This window comes from Tympanuchus pallidicinctus, unplaced genomic scaffold (genome assembly GCF_026119805.1).
Source record: "Tympanuchus pallidicinctus isolate F22 unplaced genomic scaffold, pur_lepc_1.0 scaffold19, whole genome shotgun sequence".
Lineage (NCBI taxonomy): Eukaryota > Metazoa > Chordata > Aves > Galliformes > Phasianidae > Tympanuchus > Tympanuchus pallidicinctus.
The window spans coordinates 761,951-787,124 of NW_026294710.1; the positions used below are offsets into that span (position 1 = coordinate 761,951).

Here is a 25,174-nt window from a genome sequence, read left to right on the forward strand (position 1 = left end):
CTTGCACAACAGAGTGCAACCCCAAGATGCAAAGATAACGGGATGTGGCACAGAGCCTAAGCAGCTGGGACAGATCCCAGGGCAGCACTGGCCCCACACTGTGGGGCCCAAAAACCCCAGCTCTGAGAACTGACATGCTCAGTGCATGCCTCTGGTGGCATGCAACATGGGTGCTGCCCAGCACGACCCTTCTCACAGCCCCAGTGTCCCCATTGCCACCTGCCAGAAACCCAGGAGAGCTTCAGAGAGAGTTGCCAGGGGAGAGATGTTGCTGGGTGTGCAGGGATGGGGACGGCCACATCACTGCACTGGGGACACCACGCACCCCCCTCTTGCCATCAGCTGCAGGGGGCTGTGAAGCATTTGGGGCACAATTGTGTGAGAGGAGCTGGTAGGGCTTAGGGTGGGGGCAGTGGGGTGGGGGCTGGGATGGAGGGGGAGAGGAACTATGGGATACAAGGGGATGATGGGGCAGGTTTAATGTGGGGGGAGGGCTGCAGGGAGATGTGTATGGAAGGGTCCTGGGGGCCACAGGGGGTGTGCATGGGGAGATAGGGCTGTGGGACATAGCATGGCACCGTGCATGTGGGAGCAGCTCTGGGGGGTTGAGCTATGCGCCCCTCTGCAGCCTCCCCAGCCCTTAGCAGACTGCTATCAGTGCTAAATATAACAGAGTCCTTGTGAACAGACACGGCTGCCACATTCCTGCAGGACAGCCCTGCCTGCACTCTCCAGTGCCTCCACCCCACAGCTCGGACCCCATCCCTGGGGGTCTGGGGGGCATTCAGCCTCTTCCAGCCCCTAGTCTGGAGAGGGGAGAGCGAATCGCTGGAGGATAGCACTGAGTGTGGTGCTGCCGTGCTGGTCCCCACAGAGCTGCTGTGTTCTGGTTTGCCCCAAAAAACCTGTCCCCTCCACAATGTAATGTAGAGCAGGGACATGTGTCAAGTGTCCCATGTGGTGACAGAGCCCCCCCAGCGAGCCCTCCTCTCCCTGCAGGCCTAACAGAGCCAAAAAATGCCCCCAGCCAGGCTAAGCTTGTCATTCTCCTAATGGAACTGCTCCACTTTGTATAAATAATTGTCCCTCAGTGTGATGGGGGTGTGGGGCAGGGGGGTCTGCTCTTCTGCCTGAATCATTTTAGGGTGCCCTTCTCCGTCCTGTCTGTCATGAAGCACTGACACAGTGACAGCGCCCTGCAGTCCCCACGGTCACAGCCCTGTGCAGGGACCTGCAGTGCATTTCTAGGGAAGGAGGGCAAAGTGGAGGCACGTGGCTGCTTGCAAAACTCCACAGGGCACAGCGGTGCCAGTCAGGCCTTGTGGAGGTAGCAGGGTGCGGACGGAGGGGGGACAGCATGGGGAAGAAAGGAGGAACGCTGGTGCTGAGGTTCTTCCCAGCCATGCAGGAGGTGCCCAGTGGTGCCCAGCAGCACTATGGGCTCCTCTCCCCGTCCCCTGTGTCCTGCCCAGTGCTGCCCACGTGCAGCTGTTGGGAGCACAGTGGTGTTTGCTCTCTTATCTCCAAGCGGGGGGAGGTGAGAGGTGTGAGAAAGGTACCAGCGCTGGCTGGCACCATGCTGTGGGGTGCTGGGAATACAGGTGCCCTCTGCCAGGGGGCTGGAGACCACCGTGTGTCCCCGTCCTCTCCTCAAGGCTCTGTTGAGCCCCCAGGAGCAGTGTGGTGGATGCAGACCCTGCCTTGATGTTCCCTCTCAGAATACAGTAGGACCAGCACTCAGCACCCAGCACCTCCCACCATTCCCATCCCCATCCGGCACCCAGCACCATGCCACCCACCAGGCACCAAACTCAGCTGGACCTCATCGCGGTGCAAACACAATTTGTATTTTCAGTCTGTACTTGGAGAATACCAATCCATCTCTTGCAACCACACACAGCTCAGTTCTGCCCTGCCAGCAGAGCCCCTCCGAGGACATGCCCTCAGTGTGGGCAGGCAGAGCCCAGCTCCTGCCCGTATTCACCATCCCTTTGCGGCCGTGGCATTGCACCATGCTGTGCCCCACAGGACGCAGGCAATGCCTGGCTTTGGGGCCGCCTCACCTGCTCAGGGCTCACCGGCAGCACTGCAGCACTGCAGCTCCCAGGGGCACAACCGCAGCGCTATTTATCGAGGATGAGGAAGAGCAGCACCATCAGGACGATGGGGAGGAAGATGAGCAGCAGGCTGAGCAGCTCGGCCACCAGCAGCAGGGCCAGCAGCAGGAGGTAGCAGCAGCGGCAGCGGCCCTGCAGCCGCCCCAGCGCGCGGATGAGGCCGGCCGGGTAACGCACGCAGGGCAGGCACCCGAACATGCGGCTGGTGTGGAAGCGCACCTGGAAGTGATGCTCCAGGGCGCCGGCGAGGCCCGGGCGGCGAGGCGGGAGCACGGGAGGCCGGGGGTCGGTCAGGGCAGTGGGGGGCCCAGGCTCGGCATGCAGCAGCAGCAGCTCCTCCTGCAGCTTGCAGATCTCCCACTCCAGCATCGGGGTCTTCTGGCGGCAGATGGGGCAGCGCACGCGGCCAAACTCGGCGCCATCGGCCGTGTCCATGATGGCGCGCAGGCAGGCGTGGCACAGCCCGTGGTTGCAGTTGAGCAGGGCTGCTTTGTGCCGCTCGTTGTCGTAGGGCTCCGTGCAGATGGGGCACTCGTCCTCGCTGCCTGCCGGCGCGCAGCACAACCCTGGTGCTGTGCTCTCACTGCTCGCCGTCTCGCTGTCCTCGCCTGAGAGGCTCAGGGTGGAGCTGGAGGAGCTCTCCAGGCCGGGTGACCCCTCCGCGGGCAGCGGGCTCTCTTCATGGGGCAGCGCAGGGTCGGGGGCGGTGGGGGGACCCTGACCGTCTGCCAGGGCGGAGCTGCGGCCAGGCGGCTCGTGGCAGCCACGCAGCAGCGATTCTGTCACATCCTCAGCCACCGCCGGGCTCCAGCCGCCCCAGGCCGCGCCGCGTGCCTCACTGCAGAGCGGGGATGGCTCCTCGGGGCACCCCCGCCCCCCGCGTTCATCCCGATGCCCTGCTGGGCCGCTTTCTGCAGCTGTCTGTGTGCATCGGAGGCCGGGCCCCGGCTCCTCGCCTGCCAGCAGCTCCATGGACGAGCTTCAGCCCCACTGCCAGGAGGGCGTCAGGGCAGCAGCACAGGATCCCCTCATCCCTCCGGCACGGCCTGGGGCCGCGTGCCAGGTCAAGCGCTAGAAGCCCTCGCAGCCCGGTGTGTCCCATCAGCCCCGGGGGCGGAGCACCCCAACAGGGGCATCAGCGGCAGCGTCCGACCACCGCCTCCTCCTCCCCAGCGCTGCCGCAGCACCGACCCACCGCCGTCCGGAGAAATCCAACGCGGCACGCGATGCCAGGCGCTCCCCGCACGGCGCAGGGCCGCCACCGGCCCAGCTCTCACCGGTCTGGTTTGTCGGCTTCTGGAAGCCGCTCAAATGCAGGCGGCCCGGGGCAGGCGGCCGCGGCCACACCAATCAGCTCCGTGGGAGCCGGGGAGGAGCTGGGACCGCTGCCGCCTCTTTCCCCTCACCCGGGATCCACGCCCCAGGGAGCAACGTGGAGCCCTGTGGCCAACGCTCTTGGGGACACGGCATGGAGCTGCGCCCAGCTCAACACCACCCCGGTACGGCCTGCAGCGCAGACCGCACTGCCCCAGCACAGCACTGGTGCACAACCCGCATCATGGCTCCATGTCCCCATCGACCCTTGCTGCCTGCATACGGTCTGGAAGGTCTTGCCATTGGGAGAGACCAGTTCACCCCTGTCCCCTGCGCTGGGATCCTCTCCCTGCCATGACCCTTCAGGTTGTTATGATAGAACAAGGGGAAATGGCTTCAAATTAAAGGAGGGGAGATTGAGACTGGGACATAAGGCAGTTTTTTACATTCAGGGCAGTGAGGCACTGCATGGATTGCACAGAGAGGTGGCGATGCCCCGTCCCTGCAGACAGCCATGGTCAGGCTGCTGGGGCTCTGAGCACTGCTGGAGCTGTGGGTGTCCCTGTGCACTGCAGGGAGTGGGACCTGATGGTCCTTCCAACTCAGTTCTGTGGTGCCCACAGTGACTTGCAGGCATTGGAAGACAGAGAATAGCCTGGACAGTGCCTGTGCAGGACACTGTCACCATCATGACGGCTGTCACGCAGCAGCTCTGTGCAGCTCTCCAGCCATCCCCAGGGCACAGAGGAAATGCAGCAGGGTGGGGAAACCAAAAACTTCCCTGCTTCCTCTCATCACAGCTCCAGCAATGCCCTGGAGCACCACACACCCACTCTGGACCCCATGATCCCACGCGTGGGAGTGCGGCTGGGTCACAGGCACAGTGGCACCCCTGCCCCTTCCTGTCCCAGGGATTGTCCCTGGCTCTGAGTCATCACAGCCTGGTCCCTAATTGTTATTTACACTGTGGCATGGAGTTCAAGGAACTGGGTTAGGAAGATGGTGGCACTGGTCCCAGTGGGGCACAAGGAGGGCTGGCAGTATGAGGGATGCCAAGGGAAAGGGCTGGGGACCACAGACTTGCTTAAGCCTGGATTGAGGCAGGTCACCAGCTGGGGCAGAGGATGGGTCCAGCAGCTCATGGAATGGGAAACTATCAGTAGCACTCCAGGAGCTCAGCACCAAACCTCCTGTGCCTGTCCCTCCTGGCCTCAGCCACCAGAGACAGGAGGAACAGGTCTGTCGGGGCAGCCTCCCACTGCAGGCACTGCTGCTGCTGACTAACGCCGGGTGGGGAGGCTGCCATGCAACAGCTCACTTCCTTTAGGTCCTACCACAAACAACGGCTGCAGCCAAGGCCATAGCTACAGCAATGCCTGCGGGTGCTGCTGGCCCAGCGTGGGGGCACTGTAAGCTGAGGACCCAGGAAGGCAGCTCAGTGTCATGCAGGAGACAGCCAGTAGCCTCCCACTACAGAGACCCCTGTCCCCAAACCGAGGGGGAGTGCACACAGGGAGCCAGGCCTCACCCACAGCCCCAGCAGGTTCCCCCACCATTGCCTGGGAATGGGATTGGATTAACGAACACCCTCTGCCAGGCCCCTGCCCTGGCTGGAATAACCTCAGCCCAAGGACGATGCCAAAGGCAGATCATTCTGCTGGCTCCTTTATTCAGGCACAGCTCAGGCAGAGCAGAGACTTATGACCAGGTTTCGGACTGGAAGCGCTGGGACCGTTCCAGGGCTGATAAATACTCTTCTGCTTCAGAGGGCGACAGGCCACCTTCCAGCTGCAGCACTGACTGCAGGGCTTCAGCCACCGCCGCTGGCATCTGCTTGGCATTTCTGGAAAAGAGAGCAGTGGTGTGACAGAGGGGGAGCAGGAAAACCAAGGCTCATCCACCTCCCCCCTGCTCCAGTGAGGCAGCCAGACCCAGTGCCCCAGCACACTGCCTGGCTGCGGTGGTAACACGCCTCACCCACAATGCAGGCTCCCTGCCACCAGTAAATGGCAGCTTCAGGACACAGCTGCACCACTCCCTAGAAAGCAGAGCTGTTACCCCACGCAGGGCTTCTAAGCACTGGCATCTGCAGGCAAAGATGTGCCCTCAGTACCCATTGCGGAGCTGAGAGCACCACAGCTCAGTGTCCTCAGTTCTGGCTCCCGTACTTCCCATCAGCATCATTAGAGAAACACAGGGAACAGTTCCTAGTCATAATTTCACTGCAGGAGGGCAGGAAATGACCCTTTCATCTCAGGGAGGCATTCAATGGCAGAGGTGCCTGATCCTGAGCTGGGCAGGACAACGGCTGCAAGGGAGCAGGATGAAGGCACCACTGCCTCAGCCTCCTGCCAATAAAGCCAAAACGTTTGTTTTGATGGTGGCAGTTACAATGGAATTTAGTTCAAACCTCAAAGTAAGAGAAATGGTGAAGTAAACACAAGCTCCTGTGTAAAAATACCCAAATAGGATTCACAACACTTTCAAGTGCAATTATTTCTAATGGGAAATAAGGAATTCAGACTTTTTCTGTGAGTTTCATTTGAAGAACTGTGTGACAAAAAAACATTCAATAAAGAAAAATTCCCAGGCAGTCCTAACTGGAGTGAGCACATCCTTGCTGTTTCCCAAGAACCAGGGAGAATTCTGGCTTGCATTGAAGCTGATTAATGTCTCAAAATACACAGAAAGGAGGCCTTCTGTTTTTAGAAGAGTCGTACTGCTTCTGAGTCAGGCACTGATATGTGAGTGCAAGATAGTGGAACCGTGGCTGTGATGGAGAACACGCCAAATCTGTTTTCTGTAGGAGACACCCTCAGCTCATTGGCCCTGGGCTGGATAAGCTGGGCACAGCCAGCAAGGAGGGACAGCCCTGAGTCCCCGGCTGCTCACTTAGGGTGAACTACAGGTCAAAGCCCACCTATGCTAGTAAGTCCCAGAGTGACCTGACATCCATCCATCCTCACGGCCCTTCCAAAATCCCAGACCAGGGAGCCATGCAAGCTCCAATCTATCCAAGACATTCAACTTTGGGAAAGAAACCAAACCAAGCCCCACACCTGTGGGTTACAGGTCCCAGACAGCACTGCAATACAGTGCACAGTTGAGCAGGCAGCACAACCAGCGTAGAAACAATGAGGCAGCCACTGGCCCTTCCTGGGTAGTAAACACAAATCTCATTCTCCCAGGAATGCAGTGAGGCCAGTCTCTCCCTGCAAGGCACCAGGAAGTGTGAGATGTGCAGGAAAGAGACTCCTGCAATCACTGCTTATATCAACAGCAAAAGGTGCATTTGTTGGGCTTGTGTCCTGCCTTCCAGGTCACGTAGATGCAGGGCAAACACCATTGCTTCTCTCTTATCAACTTGTGGAGCCCGAAGTCTTTCACGATGCTCTCACCTGGGCAGCCTCCCCCCTGCTCAAGCAGCACCAGGGCAGGCAGGTGAAAGGATTTATCCGAGAAAGGAGCTGCAAACACTGCCTCTGAATGCTCCCAGCTTCTGGACACCAGCTTTTGGCCACTGGTTGAGGATTTCCATGAAGCTCAGGTGAGCAGCTGAGTCAGTCCCAAAAGCAGCCGCTCAAGAGCTACAGCACAGCTGCAGCCCTGTTACATACTGCTTCAGGAGCCTCCCACCCATCCAACCAGCAGAACTGCAGTTCTTTGGCCCACTTTGACTGGAGGAGAGCAGTGCGAAAAGATAAAGGGTTCTGCCACAGGATGGACTTGCTGTGGGTCAGAGCTGAGGCAGCCCTGGACAGTGCTACCACGGTTGCAGCTCTGCCCCTCCTAACTGGAGTGCAGGCTAGGTAAGAAAAGGCCCCTCAACCCAGGGCTTTCCAAGCAGACTGAAAGGAGGGCAGGAACCAGCTGGTCCCTCTGCAGCAGCCATTGCAGCTCCCCAACACCTGCTGGGTGCAGGGTGTGCTTGCTTTGGTGGCTGAGCCACAGGAAAGCCTCCAGGGAGCTGGAGAAGCATCAGTGCAAGGCCCTGCTCCCCCTGGTCCCTGTGGAGAAACCTCACTCACCCAGCCAGGTAGATGTGAGCGCTTTGGCCATTCAGCAGCTCCCACAGCAGTCGTCCATTCTCCCGGATGCGGTGCTGAACATACACTTTCTCCTCCTGCAAGAAACAATGCTGAGCCCACCAGCAGTACCAATACCCACCTGGCCCTCAGTGCACAAACAGATTGCTCTCAGGGTCTGCTTGCAAGAGCTCAAGGCTGTGCAGCCCCTTTGGAGAATGGAGGGCATCAGGTGCTCATCAAAGCAGATCAATTCTTGCACAGGGCAGAACTCCATGTGCACGTCAGTGCACTCTGACAGATCAGTGGGAGATAGGTGCAAGCAGCAGGAGCTTCAGAGGGGAAAGCCCCTAAATCCTTTGGCTGCTTCCTGCCTGCTGCCAGTTCCATTGAACAGCCCAGGGTGCAGGGCTGTGAGCCCCATGAAGGCTCCTCCTCTCCCTGAGTGGACAGAGGCCTCACAGCCCCTCATACCAGGGCTGCTGTGAAGTACAGCCTCTCCTGCACCTTTGGCTGCTGGTCGCAGTCACCCACTGGAGGCCTGGAACAGCTCAAAAGTGCAGGAAACCCGGAGGGAGTCCCACCCCCTTCCTCTCCAGTGCTTAGAGACTGGGTACAACTGGCTCTCAGCAAAGCACAGATCAGCAGAGCAGAGTTCCCAAAGGGTTAATCCTCAACACTTCAGGCATCCTGCCTGCAGCCCTGGCGCCTGCCCAAAAGGAACTCCATTGCCAACGTGCTTGAATTCACTGCCGGCCCAGACAGCTCCCCCACCACAAAGGTGACACTGTGATGCAGACCAGGCCCTGTGCTGCGTGTCCCACCATGCTGGGCCCTGCAAAGGGGCGAGGTGAGCCGCAGGCACAGCCTCCTCCCTGCACTGTCACACCTCCCATCCACCCTGAGGCAATAAGGCTCCTGACACATTTCAGGCTCTGGAGGTGTGTGTGGGAGCACCCCAAGCAGCCTTGGCCCCATTTGTCCCAGCAAGTGTCACAGTGCACTCAGGTCCCACATAGCGCCAGCAGCAGCAGCACACAGGAGAGTCAAGTCACCCCTGGGCACAGCTACGCAGCCCTGACCCACCACAGGAGGTAAGTAAGCCCATTGCAAGCACCAACACAGCCAGCCAGCTGCCCGACCTCAGCATAATTAACGTTAATCAGCTAAGTGCTGATAGAGGCTCTATCAATGAGGCCAGGGCTCTGAGCAGGTCGTTTATGGACCTAGCTACCTAGAAACCAGAGCACCCAAGAGACAAACTCAGGTCATAATGTCTCAGCTAAAGCCCAGGGCATCCTGCTGAGAATTAGTGACAGCCGCATTAGGAAGGGATCAATCTGCTCTGCAGGGCAGAAGCGATGTGACAGAAGGTCGCTACATGGGAACCTTGCAGAAGAAGAGGGAAATCCTGCTTGGCTATGGAGCATCCCAGTTCCTGTCAGGCTCTTTAAAAAGAAATTTTTGATGAGTTAACATCTGTGGCATCTGCTGGAGCTGCAGGCACAGCAGCTCCACATCCCACCTAGCCATGCTGCTGAGCAGCTCCCTGTGCAGAACTGCAGAGACACAGTGGCAGCAGAACCCAATCCGTTTTGTGCCACAAAATCTGCAAAGCTGGAGGAGCCAAGAGGAACACACTGCTGTAAGCCCTGGCCCCACAGTCTGCGAGGGCAGGAAGTCTCTAGGGCTGCCCTCCAGATTTGAGGAGCTGCATGTCTCCCATCCACTGTGTGAGCCAATGGAAAAAAGGCAGAATACTCATCCAAAAAGCCTCTGCTCTACCACTCCTGTTAATCAAAGACTCAGAAAGCCTTCACAGAGGCATCTAACTCACGCCTTACAAGTAACCAGATAAAAGATGCTGGCTTAATGTCAGTGCATACACACAGCCAGGAGAAAAGGACTGGCACAGCTGAGCTACCTAGGAATACCATTCTCAATGACCCTTTTTATCAGACATCTCTGTTTCAAAGGCAGGCTGAGCTTTTCATACCATCAAAGGATCGGGCAAGGCAGTCAAACAGGGACTCACTGAGCCACTCCCACAACATAAAAACCTTGCAGCCCAGAGAGGGGCTGAGGGAGAGATGCCCACCAAAAGCACTGGCTGGGAAGTAAGGGAGGTGTGGGGTGCTCTTCCCTCCTGGGAGCTTCTGCCTACACCACTGAGACTCTGGGGAGCTGGCACAACAGCACCATGAAATGGGGCAGGAAGCCAAGCTCTTCAGCTTCAGCTGGTGATCAGAGGGACACAGTGGGGATGGCAGCATTCAACCAAGAAAAGTTATTGCCTGTTGACCCTCCCCCCCCATCCCAAAGAGGCCTGAGAGCTGCTCACGTGGCTCAGACAAACAAAGCTGGCTAACACCTTATCTGCTCTGGCACTTACCAGCTCCGTCTCAGTGACCTTTCCAACTCAGCACAGCCAGCTGTGTCACAGATTGGCCCCTGTGCTGCTGCTGGTAATCTTGGCCAGCACCCAGGTGGTGCAGGGGAGCGAGGTGATCACTGTGCCATACCACCAGGTCCGTCACAGGCACAGGGGCAAAAACCCCAGCAGGTTCCCATCAGCGCAGCCAAGGTGCTTCTGCGTACAACCTGCTCCTCCAAGAACTAACCTGGTCCCTGGAGAAGGCCGTGAAAAGCATCAGGAAGCCCTTTGTCACCAGTTCTTCCCACTCTGCCTGGCAGTAGAAGTCTTTGGATTTCTGGCGGCAGCCAAAGAACAAGCAGTTCCCTGTGGAGAGCAGATCAGAAGGGCTGTGCTGGGTGGACGAAATGCCCCATGAGGGCCATCAGTACCCATGCAACTCAAGAACTGTGTAAGCATGAATGCATGTGACCTGCGACAACCAGAGGCTGGAAATGTGGGGTGTGGTGGGCAAGTAGGGCAGGGCAGGGTGAGCCCTTGCAGGGCTGCCAGCTCCCCTCCACCAGCCTATTAGCAGCCTTCTGCAGAGATACACAAGTGGGCCAAGGCAGTGATGATGGGACAAGGGCAGAGGGAAAACTGCTTGTGCAGCAGCAATCTCAGCAACCCAACTCCACTTCCAGGGAACCAAGAAAGAGGCATTTCAGAGCCCTGCCCTGCCCCAACAAGCAGCCTGGCAGCCCAGCCTGTGAATAACCACATAGTCTGCACATATCAGGCTCTCTCTGGTGCTGACCTCCCTCAGAGCCCAGCCTGCTTCCAACTACAGTAAAGCTCGAGCCCGTCCAAACCCACAGGAGCACCCAGTTCCTCGTTCCTCCTATATGCTGAACATAGACTTGCCAGCAGCAAGGGGCACCTCATGCCCACCCCTCACCTTTCTGTCCTTGTGCCACTCGCTCCTGTATAGCTGCTCGGAAAGGTGCTACGCCTGTGCCAGGGCCAACCATGATTACAGGAGTGTCAGGGTCAGCTGGGAATTTCATTCCTCCTTTCTTCACCCAAAGAGGTACCCGGACATCACCTGCAAACAGACTCAGCATTCAACACTGCTGGAGATGTCCAGCACGAAGAGCAATATCAGCTGCAGGAAGCGAGGAGCAGCCCTCTGTAAGGACTGCAGAGCACACCTGTGGTGGGAGTAGGAGAGTCAAACGAGTGGGAGTAAGTCAGGAGCTCACAGTGCTCAGGGCAAGCTAGGGGAGCACATCATGCTCCAAAGATGAGAGCAGTGAGGAAGGCGGTTGAGACAACTCCAGCATGCAGCCCGCACACAAGTTGCTGCCAGCTCCATCAGCTCTGTGCAATCCATGCTGTGCTTCGAAGCAAGCACACAGGTCCTCACATAGTCCAATTAATGTTACCTTGCTCTGGGTTGAGAGACGCCAACCATGTAGAGCAGAGACCACGGCGGGGCCTGCTGAGCCGTGTCTTGTACCGCACTACTGCCACGAGGATCTGGATCCGGCCGGGATGAGCCTGTGTGCAGACAGCAGCCATGAGAACCAAGACACCCAGTACAGCTCAGTGAGGAGCACCCAATACCTCTAACAGGGACAGACTCCATTGCCCAACTCATACCAGGCAACACTCATCCCAGCCTGAAACAGGTGCTCAGATACAGACAGAGCAGGCTAAAAGGGTTTTCCTAGTGCAGCACAGCGATAGGAATGCTCTGTGCAGCTGGCAATGGTGACAGAGACACTTCAAGCCAACAGCCCTCCATGGAAAGCAACTGCCACCAGTGCTCAGGCTGACATCTGCCAAGGCACCGGGGCTGGGTCCCACCGCCACCTCCCGGCAGCAGCAGGAAGCAGCACAACCCTCTTCCTGCAGCCAGGACCTGCCAGCCTCTACAGTACCAGGTCTCACTGCTCCCTGTGACAGTGCAGAGTCTGCACTGCGCCAGCCCCAGCACTTGCGAGCACCTTAACCTGCAGTTAGGGGTTCAGGTGGGCTGTGGATATTCACAGGGTCAGGCAGTGCAGCCTGAACACCCATGGTGCACTGTGCTGGTGCAGCACCAGGCAGTGTCCTGGCACTAAGTTCAGCGCCTGACATGAGGCTGAGAAGGGCCAAGCTCTTACCAGCAAGGAGGAAGCGATGGAGAAGGCGCGGGGTCTGATGCGAGGGATGAGGTCCAGCAGGTACTCGGGTGGAATTGCAGATGTGGTGTGAGGGAAATCCCAGAGGGCCTGCAAAGCCACGGAGAGCAGAGCTCGTGCAACTCAGAAAGCAACCTGCCTGCTTTTCTGGGGCAGCAGAGGTTGCCCTGTAGCACTGCCGCCCTCACCCAAAGGCCCAACAGCAGGGGTTCTCTGAGCACCAATCTGCCTGTCCCACTGCCCTACCCCTGTCCCCAGGCTGCAACACAAAAACCACAATAGAGCCTAAGAATTTGGAGCAAGCCTTAGCCTGCTTATTCCAAGGACAACTGAGAAAATGAGCGAAGTAAATTAAATTCCTCAGTCAATAAATTGCTGCTCATCATCTGTCTCCTGTGCCTTGGCTGCTTTATTTCTATAGCACAGTCCTCAAGGATGGGTCTGCTGTGCTCCCCCAGGCCAACCTCAAGGGTGGTCCTGCGAGGTCGGTTGCAGTAGCTGTACAACTCTTCCTGGCCCTGTGCAGAGCTGAACTCCTGCAGCTTCTCCCGCTCCAGCTCGTTCGTAGAGAAGTGGGACAAGAGCTCAAAGAAGGAGCGCCGTGGCACACAGGAGATGTCCAGGTAGTGGGTGACCAGGTGTCGGATGGTGCAGGGCTGCAGCAAGTGAGCAGGGAGGGCTGTGCCTGCAAGAGAGGCACCAGAGAGAGCTCAGGGCCAGCTCTGGCACTCTCCAGCCCTGCTGCACGAGGGCATCCACATGCTACAGGAAGGTCTAATGGAGCTGACGTTAGCCACCACCACTGCTGCTTCCCACCATATACCCCCACTCCATCCTGTTCTTCCCAGCTTGCTTTGCAAGCTCACATGCTTGCAACAGAGAACATCAGCGGTGCTGAGCACTCCCTTACTTTTTCTAAGTACTTCTGGACAATGCCTTATCCATATGGTTCCCACCATGCCCACACACCGCAATGGAAATAACCAGCAGCGTCCTATGTGCTAGGCCTGTCCTTATCTCCTCCTTCTCTTACAGGGGTGCAACAAGTAGCTAGAATTTCTCTGGGGTTTGCTTCCCAGGCCCAAATCCCAGCACTGACAGTCAGTCAAGAGACGGTGGGGGAAGGCAGGACATATAGTCTTGAAGTAGCAATTACTGGCTAAAAAGAAGGGGTCTACTGCAACCTCTAGGGGTACTCAGAACATCTCAGTGCAACAGCAGGTGGGGTGAAAGGAAAGATGAAAAGAGTTCCAGCCACTGCTACCTAAAAAAAGACCACAGAATCGCTCTGCAAAATCTGGCATCTGACCAATCAAACCAAACCGGTACTGAAGTGTTTCAAAGCATGACAGACTACTGAGAGGACAGGGATGCTCACATGCTGATCTGCAGGTGCACCAACCAGGATCTGTGATTCTTCATGAGACGCAGATCCCTGCAGGTGAACTGAAATGCCAGGGACCAATGCTGGGACATATCAGGATCAAGAGTGCTCAGAGATGGCAGGGATGGAGCTCTGGCATCTTGGAGACAGAGCACCTGTTCCCTGCTATGTAGCTTAGACACTTCCATAGAAACCTGTTAGAAGGTCCTCACAGCACTGTCTAGCCTCAGGTGGCATCAAGCAGACGGGCTGGCAATTGCCATGCATCCTTTGTAAGGTCCAGGACTTCTCCCTTCCTGGTGCTAACCACACCAATCACGCTGCAGAGGAGGATATCAAGGGATTCATGTGCTCTCCATGTATGGGCAAAAAGACTGTGATGCTGAAGATGTCTGCTGGGTTCTTTCACTTCTGGAGGCAATCAGGAAAAAAAGGAGCAAACCAAAGCACAGTTTGAAGTACAAAGGAAAGTCTTGGGGTGATGTTTTCCAGTAGATCTCATATTGACTTCCTGTGGTCTTCAGTTCCCCAGACCAGGGAGGTGATGAGCACTCAGTGGGGAGGAAAGAAGAGAAACCAACCACTCCTGGCATCATGCAGGCTGCAGAGCCATAGCAAAGCCTGGTGAGTGGGTGCCTCCAGGAGGATTTTCTGGTTGTTGGTGCCAGTGCGTGGCTGCAAAAGCACCTCCATCTGGACTCTGAGATGTAGGCAGAGCCAGGGGACCTGCATGCCCTAGCAAAGAATCATAGGCATGGATGGGGGCAGAAGTGAGAGCAACCTGATTTGGGTCTTGGGCTGGTGAGCATGCAGGATCTTTCACACTCTGAGCTGGTGAAGATATAAGGCAGCCCTGGTACCACCGGGTCCCTTCCATAAGCCTAATGAAAGACCTATATGCATAGAGAGTTGGGAGAGGAGAGCCCCAGCACTGCAGGGCAGGCAGATGTCTTGTATCAGCCAGCCACAAATCCTTATTTCCTTAACTACTGGATCTAAAGCAAAGGAAAAGCAGATCTCCAGGCTTGGCAGAGAGGTAAAGGAGTGGCCAGCAGCACTTACCAGGCTCTGTGGGCTTCAGCAAAAAGCATTGGTCTGGATCCAAGCGAAGGAGCTGGCAGAACTGCTGCACATCTTCAGGGCAGTTCTGGGGCTGGATCATCACCACGTCTCCAGCACTGAACCTGCAGATGCAACAGGAACTGCTGAGCATGGCCACTGGCAATCCTACAGGCAGAGCACCGTGACCCCAACCAGCACCCACAACAGAGGAGAGGCCACAGCTCAGCCAAATTCCCATTGCCACTAACACTAAGCTCCCTAACCTGACAAGGCAGAGCTGGCCCACAAAACAGGACCCACGCTACTGCACATCTCCTATGTCCTGACTTTGTCATGGAGTGGGACAGCACAGAGGCTGCAGTCTCCGAAGAAGGACAGAGGAAATAAGGAAGATTATAGGACATCTGATCTCGCACTAAAAAAAGCTTGGGGGAGTCAGAAAAACACTCACGTGATCCCTGATCCTGTGACATCGAACTCGATGAGCCGGACATCCTGGAAATGGGATTCAGCCGTGATGCGCTGGTTGGACACCATACGGGCAGCAAAGGGATGAAGCTCAGAAGGAAGAGCCCTGGGTGGTGTTGGCTGGAGCAGGCTGCTGTCAGAGTGCAGGGAGTCCTCAGACAAGTAGTGCAGGGTGTATCTAGGGGGCAGGCTGCAGGAATTACAGCAACGCAGTCAATTCTATGCCACAGCTCATCCACTTAGCTTTACATAGCTATGGCCTTATACAGGGAGACAGGGACACTCTGAAGTCTCCCACAGCATCCACCACCCACTATCCCTGTTCCTTGGAGCTGACTCATGGTAAGAGATCACAATGCAACAATACTGTCAGGAGGAGATCTCAAAGATGCTGGAATACAGCAAAGTAAGCCTGTGTAGTGGAAGCAGTTAGGTCTTAGGGATGCTTGGGATATCAGTAGCTTTGTGAGGAGGTGTCTTGGCCTCCACCCTAGAAGCATCTCTCCACTCCAGAGAACAGTCACAGAAGACATTTCACACCAGCCATTTCCAGCAAACCTCAACACTCACCATACATCAGGACTGATGACCTCAAGGCCAGGAGGGAGAGGATACAGGGCAAGGATCTTGTCCCATAAGGCCAGGAGCCACGGATCAACCACTGCATCTGGCCTGCAAGTGAGACACTGAGATTGCAACAGAGTTGTGCCTCCCTCACCATCCTTCCACGAACCAGCAATGCTACTCCTGCCGTCTGCACTACTGTCAGAGCTCAGGGAGGCTGCAGTGCCACAGACAACTGTGGCTTTGCATCCCTTGGTGGGTCTGACATCTTCTTGGACAGTGCTGGACCTGCCCTGGGACACAATCTCTGATGCCCTTTCGCAGCACACGCATTCACCCCTTGCAGTTCCACAAGACCTAGGCAATATGCTGGGAGTCATGGGATACCCCAGTGAAACAAGTGACCCCAGCCTCGGCACAGAAGAGCCCTGAGCAGAGACCAGCATGCTCACACAGAGCAGGAGGCCACTGCCTGTCTGGAGCGTGGGAGCAGTAGTGCAACACAGCCCCCCCACCTCATCACCTCTCCATGAGGCTCTTACCCCAAGTCGTGCTGGTCATCTCCCAATGCAGCAGGCAGCAGTGGGTTGCCCCCAAGCTGTAGCAGCCTTTTGTGCAGCTTCTTGGCAATAAAATTAAACCTAGGCAGAGAATAATCACAGCTGTAGAGGGCAGGCTCCTCCAGCAGGACAGCAGACATTGTAGCCAATTGGCTACACAGGCCAGCATGTGCAGCACACACAGCCTTGCCCAGCCCTCCATTGTGGGACAACTCAGAGATGCAGCAGCTGTTACTGCTTGCTAGGCCACACAGGCTGTACCCAACTTTGGAGGGACTCTTCAAGGGGTCCAGTTTCCCTTCAGGTCACCTCCCAGAGGGAGAAATGCTTCCCTCCCTGTCCCTGTCCCTCACAGTCCCACGCTACCACTATAGCTCTGTTGGGAACATGGGGATAACAACTGGGAGAGAACTGAGACCAGTGGGGCTGGCTGTCACCTCTAACTATGTTCGATGCCTTCTTCTGGCTTGGTCCAGAAATTTCTGTGACACAGGCTTTCCCGCAATTCAGAGAGCTGTGTGTAACAGCTGACCAGAAAACAATGTCTGCAACAATACAGCAAAGTATCTGCTTGAAGAGGCTAGCAGGAAGGACGTGGCAAAAGCCTAGCTCCTGGGGGTTAGAAGGGACATAGACTCGTAGGGCAAGAATTTTGAAGGCAGGTGGGAATTAGGTTTTGCCTGAACTGCTGCTCTAGAGTCAGGCTTTGATTCTGCTTGTCCACTCCATTCCCCACCCTCTCACCCAAGCTGCCAGGATTAGCTGTTGGGGCAGGCAAGGAGTGCAGGAGCTGCTTACTTGGGATAGGAGGAATCACCGAGGCCCAGCACGGCGTAGTCCATCTGGCAAAGGGAAGCAGGAGGCAGGTTCTTCCGGAACAGAAACCGCCAGAACATCTGCAAAGGACAGGGCCAGGAGTCACACTGCTGTGCACAGATGCCTTCTCGCCCTGCTGGCACACACCACAGGGCTCCCTCAGCCCTCTGCTGAGTCCTGACAGAGAGGGGAGCACAGCCTTCTGCAGAAGTGACTCCTGAAAGCAGCTATGCTGGCGATGGGAGGGGGACAGTGCTTTGTGAGCCCTCTGCAGACCTGAGAATGTTACTGTGGCAGGGTCCCTTTCAGCTGCCAAAGCTGCTGAAATCTCACCAGCCTGCAGTACAGCAGTAACACAAGATGCTCCTTAGCCCTACAAAGGTTGGCACTAGGGGACTACAGCCATTCTGACTAAGCCAACATCTGCTTCACACTTCACACTGCCCCAAAAGAGTCCTCTCCCCCCAAAAAATAGCACTCAAGATACTTGAAGGAATAAATCAGATCAGTGGATCAGAGACACAAAAGCAACATGGACATACATATACATATCCTACCTTCATGTTGTCGGGTGGGTCACCCTGGCCAGTGGTTGCACACACAAATACCACCAACAGCTCATTGATGAGGTTAGCCTGCAGGCAGAAACAAGCTTGCGAAGGTGCATCCAGCTGCATACAGCAGCTTACAGATGTGCCTCACTGTCCAGATCCAGCTGCTCTCATGGCACTGGGCTCACAGACAGACCACGGTCAGTATAACACCCACAGTCCTACCCAGTATAGCCTCCTCTACAGGCACTGCAGCAGCATCTGCTGCCCATGTGCTGACTGCAGCATCAGTTCCCTGGTGCTCTACCTTGCAGGAACACAAAGCATGGCTGAGCAACTGCCACCCAACACGGACTCCCAAGTCATTGTGCAGTTTTCATATTTTCAGCTGGATTAAGCACAAACCACCCTCAGGAGGGGCCCAGAACTGGGGTCTGGTGAAGTACATGTCACAGCAAGGGTGGAAGCTGTTTGAGCTCCAGAAATGATGTTGGTGGGGATGAAGCAAGACCAGAACTGCCTACGCAGCTCCCTGGCTGGCCACTCACCACATCATAGCTGTCCAGAGCCTCTACTCTGCACTGAAAGTGCCGACGTTTGGCTTCTCTGCCAATTCTTTCAGCTGTATCTTGAGCAGTCCCAGTTTGGCTGCCAAAAAGAATAAGGAGTCTTCGTTCTGTCATCTGCAAGAAACAAACCCAAAGAAAAAAGCAGGAGATTAGGTGTTGCTAGACCAACAACTACCCTAGCTTCAGAGGAGTGCTGGCAGCTGTGGGTTTGAGTGAAATTAGAATGCAGCAAACAGCAAGCATGGGGGTAGCCAAACAGTATGGTGAGAGTTGCACAATTCAAGGTGCCCATCCCCAAACAGCACTGACGCATGACACCCTCTTCACTTCAGCACCCAGGTTTGCAGGAGCAGCAGGGACACTGCTGTTGCCCAGCTGTCAACACTGACAACAAAGGGAGAATCCAGGGACAGAAATTCACATTCTGGCTCATTTTAGCTTTCCTCACCACCTGTGCTCAGTGCATGGCTCACCCTGCGCTTCTGATTTCAGCACGTCTACCCCGGTGCCATGAGCACCCAAACCCAAGCGGCCTGGGGCAGCACCCAAAGCCCAGTAACGCAGCCACGTGTGCTGGGTCGTGATGCTTACAATGCACGGCTACAACAGCCGCCTCCCTCAGCAAGGGCCCTGAACTCCCATCCCCAGGAAACGCGGCGTCCCCACGGGCAGTCTGTGCTGCTCCAGAACAGCCAAAAAAAAAGCCGAAAGAAAGCAGCGCCCCCGTCACAGAGCAGCTCCTGCAGCACCAGCGGGCCCAGAGCGGAGCGCATCGGGGAACGGGAGACCCGGTGGAGAGAAATACCCGAGAACACGGACACCGGGTAAGAGGGGATGCTCGGGGGAACGGAGGCACCCGGGGAAGGAGGTCAGCTGAAAAGGAAACGAGGAGCGAGAGCGACAGCAACACAACCGCACCGCACTCACCGCACATCACTCCCACCCCGCCGCCACTTCCGGCTCAGCCACTTCCGGCTCAGCCATTTCCGGTGACGTCATCGCGCGGCGCCGCGTCCCGCTGGGCGCAGGGAGGGGGCGGTGCGGCCGGGCCTGGCCCGGTGGCCCGGTGGCCCGGGGCCTCGTGAGCGGCGGGAGCGGAGGGACGGAGGGACGATGCTGTTCTCCCTGCGGGAGCTGGTGCAGTGGCTGGGCTTCGCCACTTTCGAGATCTTCTTGCACGGCCTCGCCCTGCTGGTGTTCTCCGTGCTGCTGGTGCTGAAGGTGGACAGCGAGGCCTCGCCGCTCTCCTGGTGGGTCGTTTTCGTCCCCTTCTTCGTCGCAGACGGCCTCAGTACCTACTTCACCGCCATCGTGTCGGTGCGGCTCTTCCAGGACGGCGAGAAGCGGCTGGCAGTGCTGCGGCTCTTCTGGATCCTCACCATCCTCAGCCTCAAGTTCGTCTTCGAGATGCTGCTGTGCCAGAAGCTGGTGGAGCGCACGCGGGAGCTGTGGTACGGACTCATCATGTCGCCCATCTTCATCCTTCTGCAGCTCCTCATGATTAGGGCCTGCCGTGTGAACTGAGCCTTTGGGGCCGTCCCCGGCCCGGCGCTGTGCAGCGAGGCTGGGCGCAGGGTTTGGGAGGAGCTCGCCGTTCTGCTGCGGAGCATTTTGTTTCTTCAGAAACTGCTTTTGCATTTCAGGCTCACTCAGTCCGTGGTGTGAGTCTTAAAATATCCCAAGTGCAGGCACTTTATGGTATGCCAGGTGTATTATTTTAAAATAAAAAGTGCATGGAATAATTTGGTTTATTCCTCTATTCCTTTCTTCCCCAGAAAGTATCTGTACTTAAAACTGCTGCCTGAAGAGAACATGGAGGTGAAGTTAATTGGTTCTGTAGGGCCAGGAGCTCTGCAGCCACCATCTCATGCACTGCCTGAGACCGTGGTCATAATGATCCATTATCTTCAGTAGAATTGCTTATTTATCTCTATCTTGCTCCTGATCAGTGCTGCATGCCTTCACTGTGCTGGCAGCGTTTTATGGGGCTGACCTCTGAGCCAGAGAGAGCTGCTGTGCATATTTTTGGACAGAAATGTGTATTTCTATTTTCTATTGTGGATCCGTTCCCTACAGGTAGGCATTGGGGTGCTGGCAGGGGTAGCTCAGCCCTTCAGGGGAGTGTGTGGATCAGTGTGTTAGATGCCAGTGCCTGAGGGAACTCTGTGTCACAGTGTCACAGCCACCACAAGCATGTTAAGAACCTGGGTCTGCCCCTTGACCTGTCTGTGAGACGTCAAGTTTTGCTTTGATGTCGAGGCCCTGACAACTTCTCTTTTTTGTAATGAGAGCAGCAAAAAACTCGTCTCCTGGTAGTGGGGACCTCCAGCTTCAGCTGCTCCTTCACCCATCCTGCCTGCCCCATGTACACAGCTGCTGGCACCACCCTGGGCTCTCTGCACTCTCAGGATCTGTTTCATGGAGATAAGCTGTTGAGAAGTGCTACAGTGCAGGGCTCGTGAACCTGGGGGACAGCAATGGGTGTAGCGGGCAGAGCATGCATTAAAAGAAGCTGAGATTTGCTGTGATGTGATCTGAGGAATTCAGTTGCTTCTGAAGTTTCATGAAGGAGACTTTTCCAGCTTTGTACCTGAGTTCTAGAAAACCTGTAATTGTCTGGCCTCTTGCATAACTTGTGTTTGCTTTTAGCATTTTGGAAGCATGCAGGAAGGAAAGGACCAATGTCCCAATTTCTTCTTTGGTGTGCTGGTTATATAAACTCGTGGTGTGAGTTCAGAGCAGATCTCATGGGATATTCCTTATCACCTTCCCTTTTGAAAAAGCTCTCTACAGCAAAGTGCCTGGTGCTTCATTCAGGGAACAACAGCTTTGTTACAGATTGCCTCTGAGGCCTGCATAAGGAGCACACAGGACATTACCATGGTGATTAATGGCAGAAACTGCAGGCTTCAAGGAGAGAATTTGCACAGAGGAGAACTTGGAGGAAAGGGCAGTGATAAATCACCCTTCCCAAGGGCTGCTCGTGCCTGGAAGCTGGGATATGAGGACCTGTGTGCTGTCCTTGTGAGCAGATGTGGGCACATAGGCTAGGAAGCGTGGCCCAGGTAAACAAGTGTTGGCCAAGAGCATAAATCTAAGTAATTAATCTTAATAATCTAGTATTTCAGTGAAACGCTGAAGCTCCCATTGATTCTTTTGCTTTTTAGCTGCAATCGCTGGAGATAACAGATAACTCAGATAATAGGTTGATAATATGTGTTGAATATATGTCAAGTTTAGACAAAGGCTAGTAAGTATACTGGAGGTGTGAAAAGCCATTTGCTGCTCCCACAGTGCTCTCAGTCACGATGAAGGATGATGTTCTTTGTGTCTTCTGAGTTAATGTGACACCAAGCCAGATGTGAGAGCCACCTTGTGGCGTTACTGCTGCCAACGTCCCCATACGTGTGATGAGGATTCAGGTCCTGGGCCATGTTGGTGGTACAAACCCTCCTGGGCTGCCTGGGGCTGCTGAGGACGTGCAGACGTGGCGGCATCCACACGCAGCGATGAGGACAGACGGCACCAACCAAACACATGGCTGGGCTACAGACAGGTGTCTGCATCTGCAGTGTAATGAGCAGTTAAAGGGCACGGGGGAGCTGTGCCTGCCTGCGGTCACCAGTACCCACGCAGTGAGAGAAGGGGTTGCTGCTGAGCTAAGTGCGGTGTTGCAGAGCCAGGTAGAAGAAGGAACTGACTGAATGTGTACAAGGGAGTGATTAGTGTTGGTTTCGACTGCTCCTGGCATATTTCTCTCACTCTGTTGTGCTGCTGGTGAGTGTGCTTGTGGTGAGCGAGCTGTGTGGTCAGACTGAGCAGAGGGAGCTGGGATGCTGGGGAATCATAGAATGGCTTGGGTAGAAATGACCTTACAGCCCCCCAGCCCCACTCCTGCCGTGGGTTTGTTGTCCCCACCAGCTCAGGCTGCCCAGGGCCCCATTCACTGCCTGGGCACTTCCAAGAATAGGGCACCCACAGTTTCTCTGGGCAGCAATGCCAGTGCCACTTCCTATCTGGGAGGGTGGGAAGTGAATCCCACCAAGGAGATACATACCTGAGGTGCCAGCAAAGTGCTCATGGGCTGACTAGTGGAAGAGGGGATGTGCTGCTTCTCCATCCCAGCCACATCTTCTGGACCCTGGGCTCCCCTTCTCTCCTTTGCCTGTAGCCAAAGGAGAGGCCCCCATGCTGCTGCTGAGCCCTTGCCCTTCTGGCTCTCACCAAGCTCAGTTCAGGCTGTCCAACAGGTCTGGCCATCGCTAGCAAGGCATCAGTGGGCAGATAGAGAGGAGCACCGTGGTGGCTTAAACCTTTTCTTCCCCAGCAGCCAGGTGAGACTGAGTGGTTCCAGGCAGGGGTTGGTATTTGGGGCATGGTCAAAGGCAACTGCTGCCTGTCGGGACATTGGCAGTGCCCTGTGAGTACAGGGCAGACCTCTCCCAGCCCTGGGAGATGCTCTGATGGCAATGAGACAGATGAGCTGCTGCTTTTCTCCCTAGTGAGCTGCTTTTCTCCCTTGTGCACAAGGAGGGAATTTCCACCGGTGATGAAGGTTGTCCCTGCATGCTGGTGCTTGCTCATCCAGGCTGTCACAGAGAGGCAGTGGCAGAACCAGTGTCAGTCGAGCAGGATCCCTCAGCTGGCACCTCAGGCTGGGCCGTGTGGTGTGACCTGCTTCTGGACTGGGTGTCCCCAGTGACTCTAAGTGGCTTGTGCTAGCCTTGGATCACTGCAAGTAGAGGACAGGAGCGCCCATTTAGCTTGGTCCTTTTGAACCTTTAGGTGGCGCCGGCACTCGGATGTGGGGAGCTGGCTCCTCTGCTTCTGCATCTCCTTTGAAGTGGTTTTCCAGGGCTTGGTGCCAACCAGGTGAGGCCATGCTGTTCCCAAGCTTACCTTGAGTCAGTCCACTTGGAGCCAACTGTTGCTCACTTGCGTCACGTTATGGTGCCCCAAGGTCACAGCACCTGGGAAGAAGCAGGAGCTGTTTCTTGTCCTCTCCCTGCTTGCACGACAAGTTCATCCCCACTCTTGGAGTCCCCATGCTGCGGTTGCACCACAAAGCCACAAGTCATGGTCCACAGGCACTGTGTCACCTCACTGACTTCTTCACATGGGGCTGGGGTGAGGACTGGGGGTGGTGTGGGGAGGGTGGGACAGGGCTGGCGTGGGTGGTGGCACTGCCAGGGTCTGCTGAAGTGTGTGAAGGACACAGAGGAGGAAGGACATGGTGGGACATGGGCATGGAGAAGAGTGGGAAGCAGGAGGAATCTCTGAGTCAGGAGAGGACGCTCACTGAGTCCTTTGGGGATGGATGGATGCCTTTGGGCTGCCGGCGCTCCCCACCCACCCAGCTAATTAACACAGGAAAGGGGCACACCACGAGAAGATCAGAGAGATGATGGTATCCCACAGCCTCGCTGTGACATGGGGCAGCTCCTGGCACTGAGCAGTGGTGGGGCTTGCCCAGCCCCATCAGACCCAACCTGACTATGTCACCAGGCTGTGGGGTGTGACACGGGATGATGCCACATCCACCTGCATGCGGCTCGTCCTGCATTTCGTGCACCCCCAGCTCTGTTCTCCAAGTCCAGGCAAGCTCTCAGGTGCGTTTGGGGACACAGGGGTGGCATGGAAATGTGGGTGCTGCCCTCAGGGAGGGCATGAGGACTGCATACACGGTGGGGAGGTTGTGGTGTTCTGGCACCTGGAGCAGCCAGGCTGCTTCCTGGGAATCGCTTCATGCTCAGGGACGCAAGTCCTGCAGCAAAACTTCTCACTGAACCAATGTGGGTGGGGTGATGTGAGCTGTGAATGCTCCTGGGAGCATCCCCCCGTGCTGGGGTTGAGCCTGTGGCAGGGATGGCCCCACAACTGGCTGTCACCCCTCTCTGTGTCCCAGCACTCCCTCTGCAACAGGAGCAGCCCTTGGATAGATAGCTTTGTGTGGGGGTGACCATGCTGGAGGGAGACCAGTCTGGTTTTGCCCTGTCTGTATCATTCCTTCAGAGCATAGCCCAGGCCAGGACACCCTGACCAGGCTTCATATATGGGAGGAACAAGTGTCCAGTATGACCTGAGATACCACAGGGACATGAAGGATCCCAAAGCAGACAGCTGTGATGACTTGGTCCCAGCAGCATCCAACTGTATTTTGATATGGGAACACCTGGGAGCCTTCTCAACAGGGCTGTGGCTTTCACATGGCAGTGTGCTGGGAGTCAGGAGCTGGGAGCTGCGCCTCTGGAAGGATGCTTGGGCTCTGGTTTGGACAGCATCCTGCTTTGCCCCAAGTTGGTGGAAGCAGATGTGCCATGTGAGCAAGCACACATGGGCTGTCTGAGGAAAATGATGTGGGAGATGTAGAGAACCTGGACCAGGTGGCACCATTGGTGCTATTGCCATGGTGGGAGCCCCAGCCCCTGGATATGGGCTGTGTTTTCCAGAGCCATTCTGTCATGTGTAGATGTCTGGAGCTGCCCTCAAGTAAACCCAAGTCTTGCGAGCCCTAACTGGGAGCAGCCACTGACTGCTGGGTTTGCTGAGGGAAAGGTAAGAAAAGGCCAAATTTTAGTTGGACTTTGAGGCTGGGCACAATCATCTCAAATATCTCCACTTCATCTCCACTAAGCACACTTCTGACTTCTGCCTCCCAGCTGGGCTGCAGCTGTGGTGCCAAGCCATGCGGCACATTGCGGTGTGCACTGCCACCCGGGGCTCGTGGCTGGGCTGCCTCATCTCTTCAAACCCTAGAGACTGAGGTTTGTGAGTGGGGCAGAGCCTTTACTGACTCATCTCCATCAGCTGCTCTCTGTGCTTGAAACTCACCAGCTTTTTGCAATGTTCAGTGCAGAGGATTAGTAACCCTGGCAGCAAGCCTGGATGATTTCTTTCTTTCAGCCATTCACGTGCAAGGGAAATACAGCTTAAGTAAGAACCATCCGTTGCTCAAAAAGAAGCCCTTCACTGGTGTGCTTCCCCCTCTCACTGCCCCTGCCAGACTCGCTGCGCATCCCAGATGCTGTCTGTAGGGCAGACCCATCCGGTCCTTGGATGCTTATCACCAGCATAGAGGGCAATGTCACTCCTTGGTGCTCCCCACCTCCACAGCACCCACACCCCTTTCATCCCACTCACTGTGCCGGCCTCTTTGCTGCAAAGTGGTGGGGGACTGTGGGCAAGACATGCATGGAAGGAAACCA

At 56.1% G+C, this 25,174-nt stretch overlaps 3 protein-coding genes across 7 annotated transcripts in view; 1 reads left to right on the top strand and 2 right to left on the bottom strand.

The window, feature by feature from the left end:
• Positions 1–1,825: 1,825 nt before the first annotated feature.
• Positions 1,826–3,424, bottom strand: LOC128079789 (uncharacterized). Its single transcript, XM_052681332.1, has one exon. The coding sequence runs from the start codon at positions 3,087–3,089 to the stop codon at positions 2,124–2,126; it is 966 nt and encodes a 321-aa protein (XP_052537292.1). The 5' UTR covers positions 3,090–3,424; the 3' UTR covers positions 1,826–2,123.
• A 1,659-nt stretch (positions 3,425–5,083) lies between these two features.
• The window catches only part of NDOR1 (NADPH dependent diflavin oxidoreductase 1), a 235,727-nt gene continuing 215,636 nt past the window's right edge, over positions 5,084–25,174 (bottom strand). The window contains exons 1-15 of one of the 5 annotated variants that reach the window (XM_052681309.1): positions 18,897–18,986; positions 17,949–18,083; positions 17,407–17,484; positions 16,832–16,929; positions 16,016–16,114; positions 15,480–15,581; positions 14,893–15,099; positions 14,442–14,563; positions 12,460–12,680; positions 11,978–12,085; positions 11,255–11,369; positions 10,768–10,914; positions 10,078–10,196; positions 7,460–7,554; positions 5,084–5,274 (exon numbers count right to left, since the gene is read on the bottom strand). In XM_052681309.1, coding sequence (XP_052537269.1) covers positions 5,130–5,274; positions 7,460–7,554; positions 10,078–10,196; positions 10,768–10,914; positions 11,255–11,369; positions 11,978–12,085; positions 12,460–12,680; positions 14,442–14,563; positions 14,893–15,099; positions 15,480–15,581; positions 16,016–16,114; positions 16,832–16,929; positions 17,407–17,484; positions 17,949–18,083 — 1,791 coding nt within the window. In that variant the 5' untranslated portion in view covers positions 18,897–18,986 and the 3' untranslated portion in view covers positions 5,084–5,129. The other 4 variants (XM_052681310.1, XM_052681312.1, XM_052681308.1 and 1 more) reach the window with 4 other exon arrangements.
• Positions 18,971–19,711, top strand: TMEM203 (transmembrane protein 203). Its single transcript, XM_052681351.1, has one exon. The coding sequence runs from the start codon at positions 19,083–19,085 to the stop codon at positions 19,491–19,493; it is 411 nt and encodes a 136-aa protein (XP_052537311.1). The 5' UTR covers positions 18,971–19,082; the 3' UTR covers positions 19,494–19,711.

What these genes read in the sequence shown, in the direction of transcription:
- LOC128079789 (XM_052681332.1), bottom strand. Translation starts at nt 3,089, where the DNA reads ATGGAGCTGCTGGCAGGCGAGGAGCCGGGGCCCGGCCTCCGATGCACA.
- TMEM203 (XM_052681351.1), top strand. Translation starts at nt 19,083, where the DNA reads ATGCTGTTCTCCCTGCGGGAGCTGGTGCAGTGGCTGGGCTTCGCCACT.